Source organism: Xenopus laevis, chromosome 9_10L (genome assembly GCF_017654675.1).
Source record: "Xenopus laevis strain J_2021 chromosome 9_10L, Xenopus_laevis_v10.1, whole genome shotgun sequence".
NCBI classification, from domain to species: domain Eukaryota; kingdom Metazoa; phylum Chordata; class Amphibia; order Anura; family Pipidae; genus Xenopus; species Xenopus laevis.
Genome location: NC_054387.1, coordinates 99,925,005 through 99,937,939, shown reverse-complemented (window position 1 = coordinate 99,937,939; position 12,935 = coordinate 99,925,005). Strand labels below are relative to the sequence as shown.

The 12,935-nt window shown below is 39.2% G+C and overlaps 1 protein-coding gene across 1 annotated transcript; it reads right to left on the bottom strand.

The window, feature by feature from the left end:
- Positions 1-412: 412 nt before the first annotated feature.
- On the bottom strand, positions 413-12,189 carry LOC121398146 (phospholipase A2-like). The gene is made up of 4 exons (XM_041576817.1): positions 11,882-12,189; positions 5,635-5,800; positions 2,731-2,837; positions 413-780 (listed from the first exon to the last, which is right to left on the bottom strand). Exons 1-4 carry the CDS (start codon positions 11,919-11,921, stop codon positions 608-610), a joined length of 486 nt encoding a protein of 161 aa, XP_041432751.1. The 5' UTR covers positions 11,922-12,189; the 3' UTR covers positions 413-607.
- Positions 12,190-12,935: the final 746 nt, after the last annotated feature.

Genomic DNA, 12,935 nt, shown 5'->3' with positions numbered 1-12,935 from the left:
AATGGAAAGGGGTGATTGCTGTTTACTGTCTGAGAAGAGCAGTGGTCAAAACACCTCATGGAACAATAATGTCAAAAAATGAAAGTTCTTTTAAGTAATTAATTAATTCATAATATTTTCCCCAACCAAAGGTGCGGGCTAATAGAGCCTGCACTCTGGAGAGCTTAACTGGTAAATACACCAGTGTTATTTAGTGCCTGTCTATAATGGAAATCTATTGCATTACTGAACTAAGAAGGCAGCACTGAATGAAATATTGAAAAATAAAAGAACACATATATTGTAGGCTTTAGGTCAGGGGTGCTTCACCAATGAGGCGAGTTAAGGCTGTCACCTCAGGCGGCAGCGCCCCACTATGTACCAGGGGCAGCAAAAATGCTACTCCTGGTACTTTAAGAGTGAATTTCCGGGGGAGGGGGGGCAGCAGCAACTGCTGCTGCCTCAGGCGGCGGAGGGGCCAGGATCGCCCCTGCTTTAGGTGCGTAACAAAACATGTATAGTAGCAAAGTAAAGTGAAAAAGATTATGGCATTGGATATACCAATTCAGCAACTCCATCTCCTGTGCAACCCAACCAAAAATTAAATCTTAATTCATTCCTTAGCTGGTTACTCTCTGTCCGAAAACCAGTCTTTACTTGATCTGCATGACGGTGTACGTTTCTTACAAAGTAGATTAGGATACAAGACGTGCTTGGAGTAGAATCTGGTTTTACTTAAGCATCTGGCAAATTTACTGTCACATTTGCACACTATTTTTTGGCACCAATCCTGCATGTCACCTAAAAGGCAAAACAAAAGTTTTAGACTTCGAATTCAGGACAGATATGTGTAAAATATTCCTAATATTATTATTATCCTATAACAATGATATCTATGCAGCACTTCCCAGAGATTGCGCATTATTCACATTAAGTACCTGTCCCAGTGGAGCTTAGGACTCACACTAGGGTCAATAAACCTCTATGTTTTTTGAGTGTGTGGGGAAACTGTAGTACATGGAGTACACCTCAAAGACGTACTGTTCAGGCCCTCTACTATTCATATTTTAGTCTGCTGGGTAAATCATTGAACCGTTTCTATAGTCAGGGACCACCCAGCACTGGCTAGCTGTAGAACACTAAAAAAAAAAAAGCTAATAAAAAAAAAAATCACTAAATAAGCTAAGCTAAATAAAAAATCACTCACATTTAGGAGCACATTTACTAATAATCGCATTGTGATTGTTAGTAAACAGCCTATTGGACTCTGGTGAAAAGGAAGCTTTACATATGATGAATTTGTGGAGTAACAATCATTCGCCCAAGCAAAAATTCACCTTTTAGTAAATTGGCGATGTCCCTGTGAAATGCCGTTTTGGCAAATTTTTGCTAGCAACGGCCACTTCGCCCTTTAGTAAATTTGCCCCAGAGAGTTTACTTAACAGTAATAGGAAGGGAGAGCTGAAAACCACCAGGGGTCTCTTAGAATAAGAACAGCAAAGCTGGAGAATGCCCAAATAAATGTTGAAATTCATTTTTTCTCTTACTTGTTCATGAAGTCTGCAGAAGGCTGAATAGAAAGGTATTTTGAGTCAAAAACTGAAAAATAATTATATATATATATTTATTTATATATATATATATATATTTTTTTTTAATATATATTTCGGATTTTAAGTGTGCTTGAAATGCATGTTTACCAAATATAAAGTAAGGGGCACGTGTAAAACCAGAGTATCCGTCTTTGACAAGACAGCGGCTGTTTCTGGACTTAATTCATTGTAATTACTGCTACTGACTTCCTTCCTAAGTCCTTCAAATTGGCAGTCAGTTCTGACCAGCGGAGGCTCATTCTAAAAACAGTTCAGTAACTATTTCAACCTTTAATTTAAAGGTACCAGAAGGTCATTGTGCTTGTTTATTTTATTACAGAATTTCCCTCTGCTGTCTCTTAGAAGTCATAGGGTTTGGCTTGGTTAAAATAAACAAAAACGGAGAATTTCCCATACATGTGGCATGGTTGCTTGGTGAAATCTAGAAGAGGAGAGCAACATTACAACAAGGAAGCTATGATATTTTGAGACCGCCCTGTAGCTTACTTGGTGTTGCATTGCTATTATATGATTATTATATGTTATGTAGCGCCAACATATTGTGCTTATTAGCAAAGGAAAAGTGTAAGCTTAAAGGCAACCATTGGATTGCTTGTGGCATAACAATGTTTTTTTTTAAAAAAAAAAAATCAAACTAAACTCTTTATATTAAGGTTTCAGGTCAAGGTACCTTATACAACCATCTTTAGCTGGTTGGAAAGCCAGTAATTTACTATACTTTATTATGAAAGCTCATTATATCTTCACATGGACCACCTCACTTGAAGAACACGGAAACCTGGTTGGATGAGCTACCATCTTGCTGGGCAAGATTGTGGCCTATCCTGCAAAAAACTACCCGGGTCGCAACCTTTTAAAAGGAGAGGAGTGCCAGGCTGGGTAAGAGGAAAGTAAAAACACTAGGGTGCCTAACAGGTTTTATTTTCTTTTAAAATTATAGGCTGTCCTTGAGCCCCTCTGCATACCATCATGGAAATCTCAGGGTTTGTGTAGAGCAAATTAAAATGAAATTAATTATCCTATATTGTAACAAAAAAAGTACATTTTATATGATGAACTATATGCTGATTATTAACTGTAGAATTACCTGAATAAGTCATACACCGCTTTGGCAGCTCTTACTGGGTCTTATACATACCGCATTTTACAGTCTTGTCTTTACAAGTCCAGCTGTATTGTCCCATTTTGGTTTTGCACCCATATTTTTCTGCAAATTCATAGCAACAGTCGTGACTATGGCAACACCTTTGAATGAGGAAAAATATTTTTATTATTTTGACTTTATTCTTTTGCTCACAAGAATCAGTTCATTGGATGTACTGACCTGTGGTACTAATTACATAGCTGTAACAGACTGCCTTTATTGATATGGACAAATGAGCAGATACTAATATTCTAATATATATTGTTGTCCAATAGTCTTTGTGTGCTTGGCATATTGTTTTTCACTTAAATATCTGTATTCACCTTTGAAGACACTATTTAATGTATCACACTTGACATAAAAGGAATCATTTACCAATGCTCTAAGTGCAAATGCTAAGGAATTAAAGGGATACTGTCATGGGAAAAAATTTTTTTTTTCAAAATGAATCAGTTAATAGTGCTGCTCCAGCAGAATTCTGCACTGTAATCCATTTCTCAAAAGAGCAAACAGATTTTTTTATATTCAATTTTGAAATCTGACATGGGGCTAGACATGTTGTCAATTTCCCAGCTGTCCCAAGTCATGTGGCTTGTGCTCTGATAAACTTCAATCACTCTTTACTGCTGTACTGCAAGTTGGAGTGATATCACCCCCCTCCCTTTTCCCCCCAGCAGCCAAACAAAAGAATAATGGGAAGGTAACCAGATAACAGCTCCCTAACACAAGATAACAGCTGACTGGTAGATCTAAGAACAACACTCAATAGTAAAAACCCATGTCCCACTGAGACACATTCAGTTACATTGAGAAGGAAAAACAGCAGCCTGCCAGAAAGCATTTCTCTACTAAAGTGCAGGCACAAGTCACAGGACCAGGGGCAGCTGGGAAATTGACAAAATGTCTAGCCCCATGTCAGATTTCAAAATTGAATATAAAAAAATCTGTTTGCTCTTTTGAGAAATGGATTTCAGTGCAGAATTCTGCTGGAGTAGCACTATTAACTGCTGCGTTTTGAAAAAAACATGTTTTCTGATGACAGGATCCCTTTAATGAGGTACATTTTCCCATCCCTTGTACCTGGGACAGTTCAGTGGTGGCAGATGCAAGGCTGTCCCACATGAATCCATTGCTGCCAAATTCAGGCAGCTCTGTATTTATGGCAAATTGTCCTCAACTAGCCTGTTAGCCCCTCTGCTTCTGTGACTCAAGCTTAAATTAAGAGGCTTATATGATATATATGTGTATGCAAAAGTAAGGACTTCTGCACCAGGTATATAGATGCGAGCAGGTGTTAGAAGCCTGAAATGCAATGGCAATATGCTTCCTCAGAATAACAATGTTTTCAATTCTTGAATACAAAAATTTTAAGTAGTACAATTATTCTGTAGATCCAACACCAAAGACTTTGAGCTCCAATTTGTTGAACCCAAAGAGGCCACTTCCTCTATTTAAATAAAGCATATTAAAAAACTGAATTAACATGGTACAGCCAAGGCAAGGGCATGATTCCTTATTTATTAGAAACATATGTAAAGGTACTTTATCATGACCCAGGAAGTTGTGTTGAACTGTAATGCATCTATTGATGCAATGAACTTTGACTAGGGTTCCTGAATCAGGCATAGTTCTGCTTGTTTGCTGACTGTACCAAATGAGTGGACCTTTCAGACTGTGGTGATACATCCCCTGCCACCAGCCACTCCCACCCCCCGTTTAGTAACACTAAATGCTCCCATCCAGACCACATTGCCCACAAAAAAATACATAGACACCAGCTTTTCAGTGGGAGAAAGTCAGCCACAGCTTTATTAAGCAAAGCACAAAAACCATCTTTCTTATTCAGTACCTCATTTTGTTATACAGTATTAAACCCAATTCAGTATACCAGCCATTGAGCAGGCAGTGGGTGTATAACATTGATGTTATTCTCGAGATGCTAGCAAGGACAAAAACGCTGCCATAGCTGCGAATATTTAAAGGGGTTTTGAGCTCAAGCTCATTGCCTGTTGTTAGGTCTAACTTGTTAGCATCCTGGGTGTCATTTCTGTCCTGTCTGATTCCAGTTTTGATCCTTGCCTGCCTGACTATTCTGAACTCTGATAATCCTGACCCTTGCCTACCTGATGATTCTGAACGCTACTGGTATTGACCCTTGCCTTTCTGACTACTCTTTGAACGCTGCCTGTACTGACCCTGGCCTGATTGACCTTGCTTGAACTCTGCCCGTACTGACCATTGACTGCCTGACTACGCTTTTCATCTATTCCCTAAACTGTTGCCTTCCGTCCAAAACCTTGGAACCACACGTGCCCCTTTGCTCGTTCAGAACATCTGCTTTGCTCCTCCCCAGGTAACACCTGGGGGCATCTGAGTAGCTGAATGCTCCTCCCGAGGCCAAAGGAGGCCGCTTAGCACAAGTTCTGAATTTATGGAGCCGTACGTGACAACAAGAGAGAATAAGAGACCAAAAAGGCACAGCTATAAATTTGGTTGTAGGGTTTTGACCAAGACAACCCCTTGAAAAATTGGGCAGTCTGGGTCAGAACCGGACAGGTTACAACTTTTAGCTACTTGAAGAAAGAGAGATCAGACAATGGGAAGGAGGTAGTGATGTGCATGCCAGTACTTTGCCCACAGTGCCATTATGCCCCACTTCTGCCTCCAGCCCTCACTATTTATATTCTTGTGCTCCACCACATCACTGCCCCCCCCTACATCACTGGCCCGCCCACTGCCCACATTCGCACATAAAAAAGGTGGCAACCCTAACTGTAACTGTGTATTACCTGCCCTAATAGATAAAACAAAATTAGCCATAGAAATGGAAAGTAGAGTTGGTAAATGCAAAATAATATCATTATGAACTATTATTGCATACTGTTTTATGTTACATACCAGTCTGTGTTATCTTTTGGTGCTCCTTTTCCTCCTAGTCCACAGTGGCATCCATATCCAATGTAATGTACAGCAGAGCGACCAGTTCCACAGTAAATAGCCCCAGCCAACTGGAGAAGACCTCGCCGCTGCAATTTGTGAGGTTTGCTCAACTCTCCATTCAAGGCTGTGATATCATATATCAAAGCATCAAATTATCTCTATGCATAAAATGATATAAAGGATATAACATCACGTTTTGCAATCAAATTGGTTAGAGGGATGGAAGACTTAAATTATGAGGGAAGACTGTCAAGGTTGGGGTTGTTTTCTCTGGAAAAAAGGAGCTTGCTAGGGGACATGATTACACTTTACACATTATAGACAAATAGCAGGGGACCTTTTTACCCATAAAGAGAATCACCGTACCAGAGGCCTCTCCTTCAGACTAGAAGAAAATAACTTTAATTTGAAGCAACGTAGGGGGTTCTTCACAGTCAGGACAGTGAGGTTGTGGAATACACTGCCAGGTTATGTTGTGATGGCTGATTCAGTTAATGCCTTTAAGAATGGCTTGGATGATTTCTTGGACAGACATAATATCAAAGGCTATTGTGATAATAACTAGGTATAGGTATAACTTAGTATAGGTATGGGTATATAGAATTTATGTGAAAATATGGAGCGGTGTGTGTATGGATGCTGGGTTTTCATTTGGAGGGGTTGAACTTGATGGACTTTGTCTTTTTTTCAACCCAATTTAACTATGTGACTATGCAATGAAAACGTAATTATCGTTTTATCATATATCACTTTAACATAAGACATGTATGACATTTCTTGTGAGCTGCTTAACACACAAATGGAGGCCTGGAATTCCATCTGTCAAAGTTAAATGCAAAGTAAAAAACAAATTGTCTTAGAAAACCACTGTCTGGACATTAGACTTGACTGCACCAAACACCTTAACAAGCTTTTCTACAGAACAAATTGCAGTGTATAAAATATTGCAGTGTATAAAAGAGAATAGTGTTAACTCTTCTTCATTAATGTATTTATTAATAATGTTTTTATCTGAGATTTATTCACTAAACACCTCTTTGAGTCATTGGAGATCAACCCCTTTTCTTAAAATGATGATGATGTTTATAATGTACAATATCAGTGTTAAGTTGATCAATGAATTTGTTGACACAGTAAGTTCATTATGGGGCCAATTCACTAACTTCGAGTGAAGGATTCGAAGGTAAAAAACATTGAATTTCGAAGTTTTTTTTGGGCTACTTCGACCATCGAATGGGCTACTTCAACCTTCGACTACGACTTCAAATCGAAGGATTCGAAGTAAAAATCGTTCGACTATTCTACCATTCGATAGTCGAAGTACTGTCTCTTTAAAAAAAACTTCGACCCCCTAGTTCGCCATCTAAAAGCTACTGAAGTCAATGTTAGCCTATTTGCGCAGGATTAAAATCCTTCGACTTCGAATATCGAAGTCGAAGGATTTTAATTCCTAGTCGAATATCGAGGGTTAATTAACCCTCGATATTCGACCCTTAGTGAATCGGCCCCTATGTGTATATCCCTGATATTTACTTAGCAAGGCATACTGTGTGTGCTGTAAAGAACCCAGTGCTATTATTCATTTAACATTGTTTTTGGTCAGTAAATCACTCAAAGCCACTGAGCTAAATGTTAAATAAATAATACCTTTAAAAAAAATAAGAAAGAAAATGGAAGAATTGCTCAGGAAAGTAGTTTACATGTGTAATTCTTTTTATAAGGCTTTTCATTCCTTTTAAAAGCATGAACACCTTCCTGGTGTCCGTTTAAATAAATTTGCCTTTTGAAAAGTGCCTCTTTAATAAGAATTAGGCACAAAACACGAGCACATTCACAAAAATATATGTTTAGAGAAATTCTCCACAATTCTCATTTACAACTGAGACTTTACAGAAAGGCGAATACAATGATTTAGTGTTTTTATACCAGACAAAAGCTGAATGTATGAACCTGCTCAGGTGTGACTTGCACAGGAATCTGAAAAAGAATTTATCTGAGCATCTGATAGCTACTTCAATATGACAACGTCTTCATTTTGAATTCACAAAAACATAGCTGAATTATAGGCCTGAAAACACTCTGCTAAATGTATTGACATCCACTGCTTTTACATGAATATATTAAAAAAAACAGCTTAAATAACTTTGAGGCACCATTTTGTGGACACAGTTATTAAGGCAAGTTTTATATCACCCCAAAATCCTGTGAATGCTCAAGCATGGGGGACTCAATACCCATGCACAGGATACACAATTATAGAGCGTGAGGAGGGAGGGGGAATGTAGGGAGCAGATGCATCTAGGAAGTGCTGAATGGAATAACTAAAAGAATAGTTGTTATATGTTAGTGATATCATCATATGTGGTTTTTCACAAGTTCCCAGCTCATTTAGGAACTCCCCAATACCATATCATCAGTATTATACTATAATAAAATAACACTATTATTAAAGGAATTGTTCAGTATAAAAATAAAAACTGGGTAAATAAATAGGCTGTGCAAAATAAAAAAATTTTCAATATAGTTAGTTAGCCAAAAATGTAATGTATAAAGACTGGAGTGACTGGATGTCTAACATAATAAACAGCTCTCTTGGTTTCCATTGATTGGTTACCAGGCAGCAGGGCAGCCATCAGGGGGGGACAGGGGGGGACAGGGGGGAGAGTTGTAGGGGGCCCCGAGGGTAAGGAGGGCCCGGCCACACCGCACTTTCTTGATTAGCTGGGCCCCCTTGCTTTCTAAGAGCTGCTGACTTTGGGAAGGCAGGGCGGGAGCACAAGGGGAGGTATCCTCTGTCCATTATTGGTCACTGAGTTTAAATTCCGGTTGAGCTGCTCAGGGATTGGATAGCTGAGGTTTGAACTTCTCCTCCAGCTCATCCAATCACCATGCAGCTTTACCAAGACTTGAAATTCTGTGACCAATAAGGGAAGAAAATGCTGTCATTGGAAGAAGATGCAGCCACCTGTGCTCGCCTCCTCCCTTCTGTAGTTGGCAGCAGGTGGGCCACACTAATGAAGTAAGTGTAACATGGCAGGGCCCCCCTAAAGGTAACCCTTTGTGGTCCTTGTTGTGTGGTGGGGCACCAATTTTTTTTAAACTTCTGGGGGGGGGCAAGTTTTTTTACATGGACGTTTATGGGGGGCCCTGGCCACCAATTTTCTTATAACGTTTTCCTCATGTGGGGTCCTAGCCACCAATATTTTTTAATGGGGGGCCCTGACCACAAATGTTTTTTTTAATGGGGGGGGGGCCCTGACCACAAATGTTTTTTTCGATGGGGGGGCCTTGACCACCAATATTTTTTATTAACATGTGGGAACAATAGCCACCAATGTTTTTTTTTCTTTTAGTGTGTGGTGGGGGGTGGACCTATGGGGTGGGGAGGGCGGACCTGTAGGTGGGGCTTGTGGTGGGCGCAGCCCAGGGGGCCCAGGAAATTTTTTCATATGGGGCCCTGCGATTTCTGATGGCAGCCCTGACAGGCAGTAACCAAGCAGTGAGTTGAAGGGGGGCACATGGGTCATAACTGATGCTTTTGAATCTGAGCTGCATGCTAAGGATCAATTGCAAACTCACTGAACAGTTATGTCCCATGTGGCCCCCCTTAGAGTCGCTGACTAACTCAGAGTTAGAGAGCTGAAAAGCAGGAAGTAGTGTTCTGTTCTGTTATGTTAGACATCCAGTCACTCCAGTCTTTATACATTACATTTGTGGCTAACTAACTATATTAGAAACATTTTTTATTTCACACAGCCTATCTGTTTACTTTTTATTATTACATTGAACTGTACCTTTAAAGTTTATTTTCCGCAACATGTACTTATATCTATAAATATGTATAATTTATATTATTTATTTTCCCTGATTTGTAAGGAGCAAACACCAAATGCACCAAAAAGACCTATGCATGGCTTTTTCACTACTAGGCATTATTTATTATGAATAGCACTGTATACAGTTCAAAGCCCAGCTTTTCGTCAACAAAGGGTCCTTCCTTGGGGTCCCCAGTGGCAGACTGGGGATGGCAAGGGCTGCCACCTCAGAGGCCCGAACTCCCCCCTGGGCACCCCACCCCAGCCACAGCTCCCCCTCACCTCCCTGGCCCCGTCCCAGCTGCAACCCCCCTCCACCACAACCATGATCGGGTTTGGGGGGGTGTTGGGGGCAGTGCCCATAGTTTGAGCCAGGGACAGGTCTGGGTCAGCAGGGCCCACCAGGATTTTTCTTGGTGTCTCACTGGCCCAGTCTAACCCTGGAAGACCCTGTGTGGACAAAAAGTTTGGCTAGCACTTTTTACTTTTGTAGTGATGTATACAGGTATGGAATCTGTTATCCTGAAGCCCCTTATCCAGAAAGCTCTGCATTACAGGAAGGCCATCTATTGGAGGCCATCTCCATTAGACTCCATTTTAATCAAATAATTCACATTATAAAAAAATGATTTCCTTTTTCTCTGTAAAACAAACAAAAGAGTACATTGTACTTGATCTAAGCAAAGCAAGCCTATTGGGTTTATTTAATGTTTACATGATTTTTTACTAGAAGGGGAAGCACATTTATCAAGGGTCGAATTTCTAGTGTTTTAAACTACCTGAAATACGAATATATTCAAAATTTGACTGGGGGGTTATTTAGTAAAAAAAATGTAATATCTAAAACTCGCATGAATTTTACTGACCTGAAAACTGTAATCGAATTTGACTCGAAATTCGACCAACCTCAATTTGAGTTATTTCTCCGGAAAAAAAAAATGAATGTCAGGAAGGCTACAAACAGCTCCAAATTGGACCTCTCCCATTGACTTATACAGTAATTCGCCAGGTTTTAGGTGGCGAATAGTCAAATTCAAATTCTTAAAAGGCCAGATTTTGATAAATCGAATTCAAACTTTTTACAAAACTCAAATAGAGTTTGGATAATTCCCTAGTTGAATTTGACAGTTTTGATCATAAAAATGTAAAACTCGAATTTCAATTCGACACTTAAGGGCATATTTATCAAGGGCCGAATTTCGGATTTAAAGTTTTTTTTGGTCGAATAGGTCAGTTTTCGATTGAATTTGTCCGTATTCGGCTGAATTTGAATCGTACAAATCGAAGGAATAGTGCATTCGATCTAATTCGATTCAAAGTTTTTTTTTAATAAGGGGTTTACTTCTCCTTTAAAGTATCCAAATTACTGAAAAATCTGTTTCCAAAATACCCCAGGTTCCATGTATTCTGGATAACAGGTCCTGTAAAATACTTTTTTGCCGATTAAGTGTGAGAGTGTGCGTTTGTTTTTAATATAATTACAATTAGCTGTATGAGGCATTGCATCTGGGTAAGGCATTATTTTTTTTCTTTGCAAAAACAAGCCTATATATAAGACCTGGTAGTTCCAGGAACAAATGCCATGAACAGCAAGAACACTGTTTTTATGTAAATGTTTTTGCTTTTCTGCTAAGGTATGTGCTTGCAGCTGTGAGTGTAAATATAAAGCAGAAGTAACAATTTCTGTTTGAGGAAATAGAGTTTACAGTGGATCAGTACATAATATTCTACTGGTATTATAAGTGGCCTGGGGGTGCTGATGTATTTGTATACAGCATCAAAAATTCCAAGTTGAATTTTAATATCCATGTCAGTAGGTACATAATCTTATTTAAAATACACATGTTAATGTTAATAAATTTCAAACACAGTCACCAAAAATCTCCATATTTGAAAGGAATCACAAACAGAAGTACTATACTAGGAATACAATCAGATTGCTATTATATCACAGTCGGGTTCTCATATTTTGTTTTCCTGGGCAACTTCTGACCCGATTGGCAAGTTTTCACCAATTTCTATTAGAATGACGTCTCATTTTGATACTGATGGAGGCTGTTAAAAGTAAATAGTAAAACTCTACTTTTATTCACGTAACAATTGAGGCACAACCAAATCCTTTTTCATTTGATGAACTCTCTCATCAAGAAAGAAGCATTAAGTATTAACAATCATAATGCTTTAACCAGTTAAAAACAATACACTTGCTATAACCACCAAGTTTATGGTTTGCAGAAAAAAAAATCAGTTTTAATAACAACAATGTATCAATAGCGACTATTTTGTATTAGCATTTTTGGTTATGGTTTCCACAAAATAACCCCAAATCTTTACTTTTTACTTCCAAATTTATTTAATTATTGAATGTTTGTAAATTGCATGTTACTTACAGCTAAACAGCAAAACCAAGGTGACTATCCTGAGTTCCATTGAGAAGCTGGCAAAGGCTCTCTCTCTGTCTATTTAGATTGCACCTTCTTTATGTACAATATACAAGGACTGCAGTTCCTCTTCATAGCACCATAGCACCTTTCTCCCTTCAGACAACCTCTTCTATGAATTCCAAAGCTACAGTTGGTCTGTGCCTCCTCCTGCGTGTGCCACGAAACTGCTAGTATTTCTGGAATCTAGCCCAGGATTCTGAAGCTTAGTTTTAGGAGGAGCTGGTGAAATTTCCTATTGGATTTTACACAGAGGCCTTTTTGTTCAATGTTACAAATTTTACAAAGTATATGAAAGACTGTAAGTAACATTGCTTTTAGGGTAAGGAAATGAAAGCATTTTCCCCAAGCCCTCTGGCATTAAAAGGAGAAAGACAAAAACAGAAAGGGCATACTATGACATAAATGTTGGCTATTTTGATTATATACAGTATAGATCAGGGCTGTCCAACTGGCGGCCCGTGGGCCACATCCGGCCCGCGACCCCCCCTCATGTGGCCCCCCATATCAAAGTCTGCCTGCTGTGTCTGTTTACCATATGTAAGATTTAAAAGGTATCACTAGATACCCCCTGCATTGTCTAAACCACAAATTGTGATCCCCCTGTATTGTTCACACTTGTGACACCTCTATTGTTCACTCCCCTAAAGCCCTGTACTGTTCCACCTAGGACCCAGACTGAAACTGCCCACATTGTTCACCTGTTCACACCTTATAGAAAATGCTAATGGTGCACCAGCACTGTGTCACTCTAGGTAGTACATATTAGACTGGTCCTGATTCCTGTCTCCTGCTCTGTTCTGCCTTCCCTATGCTCCCTGTGTGTGTCATACTTTGGTTTTTCTTCTGGGGGTTTGTTAGCATTTGAAAATTATTGTTAGTGCCCCCTAAAGTGTTTAATCATATGCTGGGGTACTGTATTATACACAGGAGAGGAGTAGGCATATGGATTTGTGGGTATGTCTTAATATATCTTAGATTTTTTCACATATGAGTGATATCC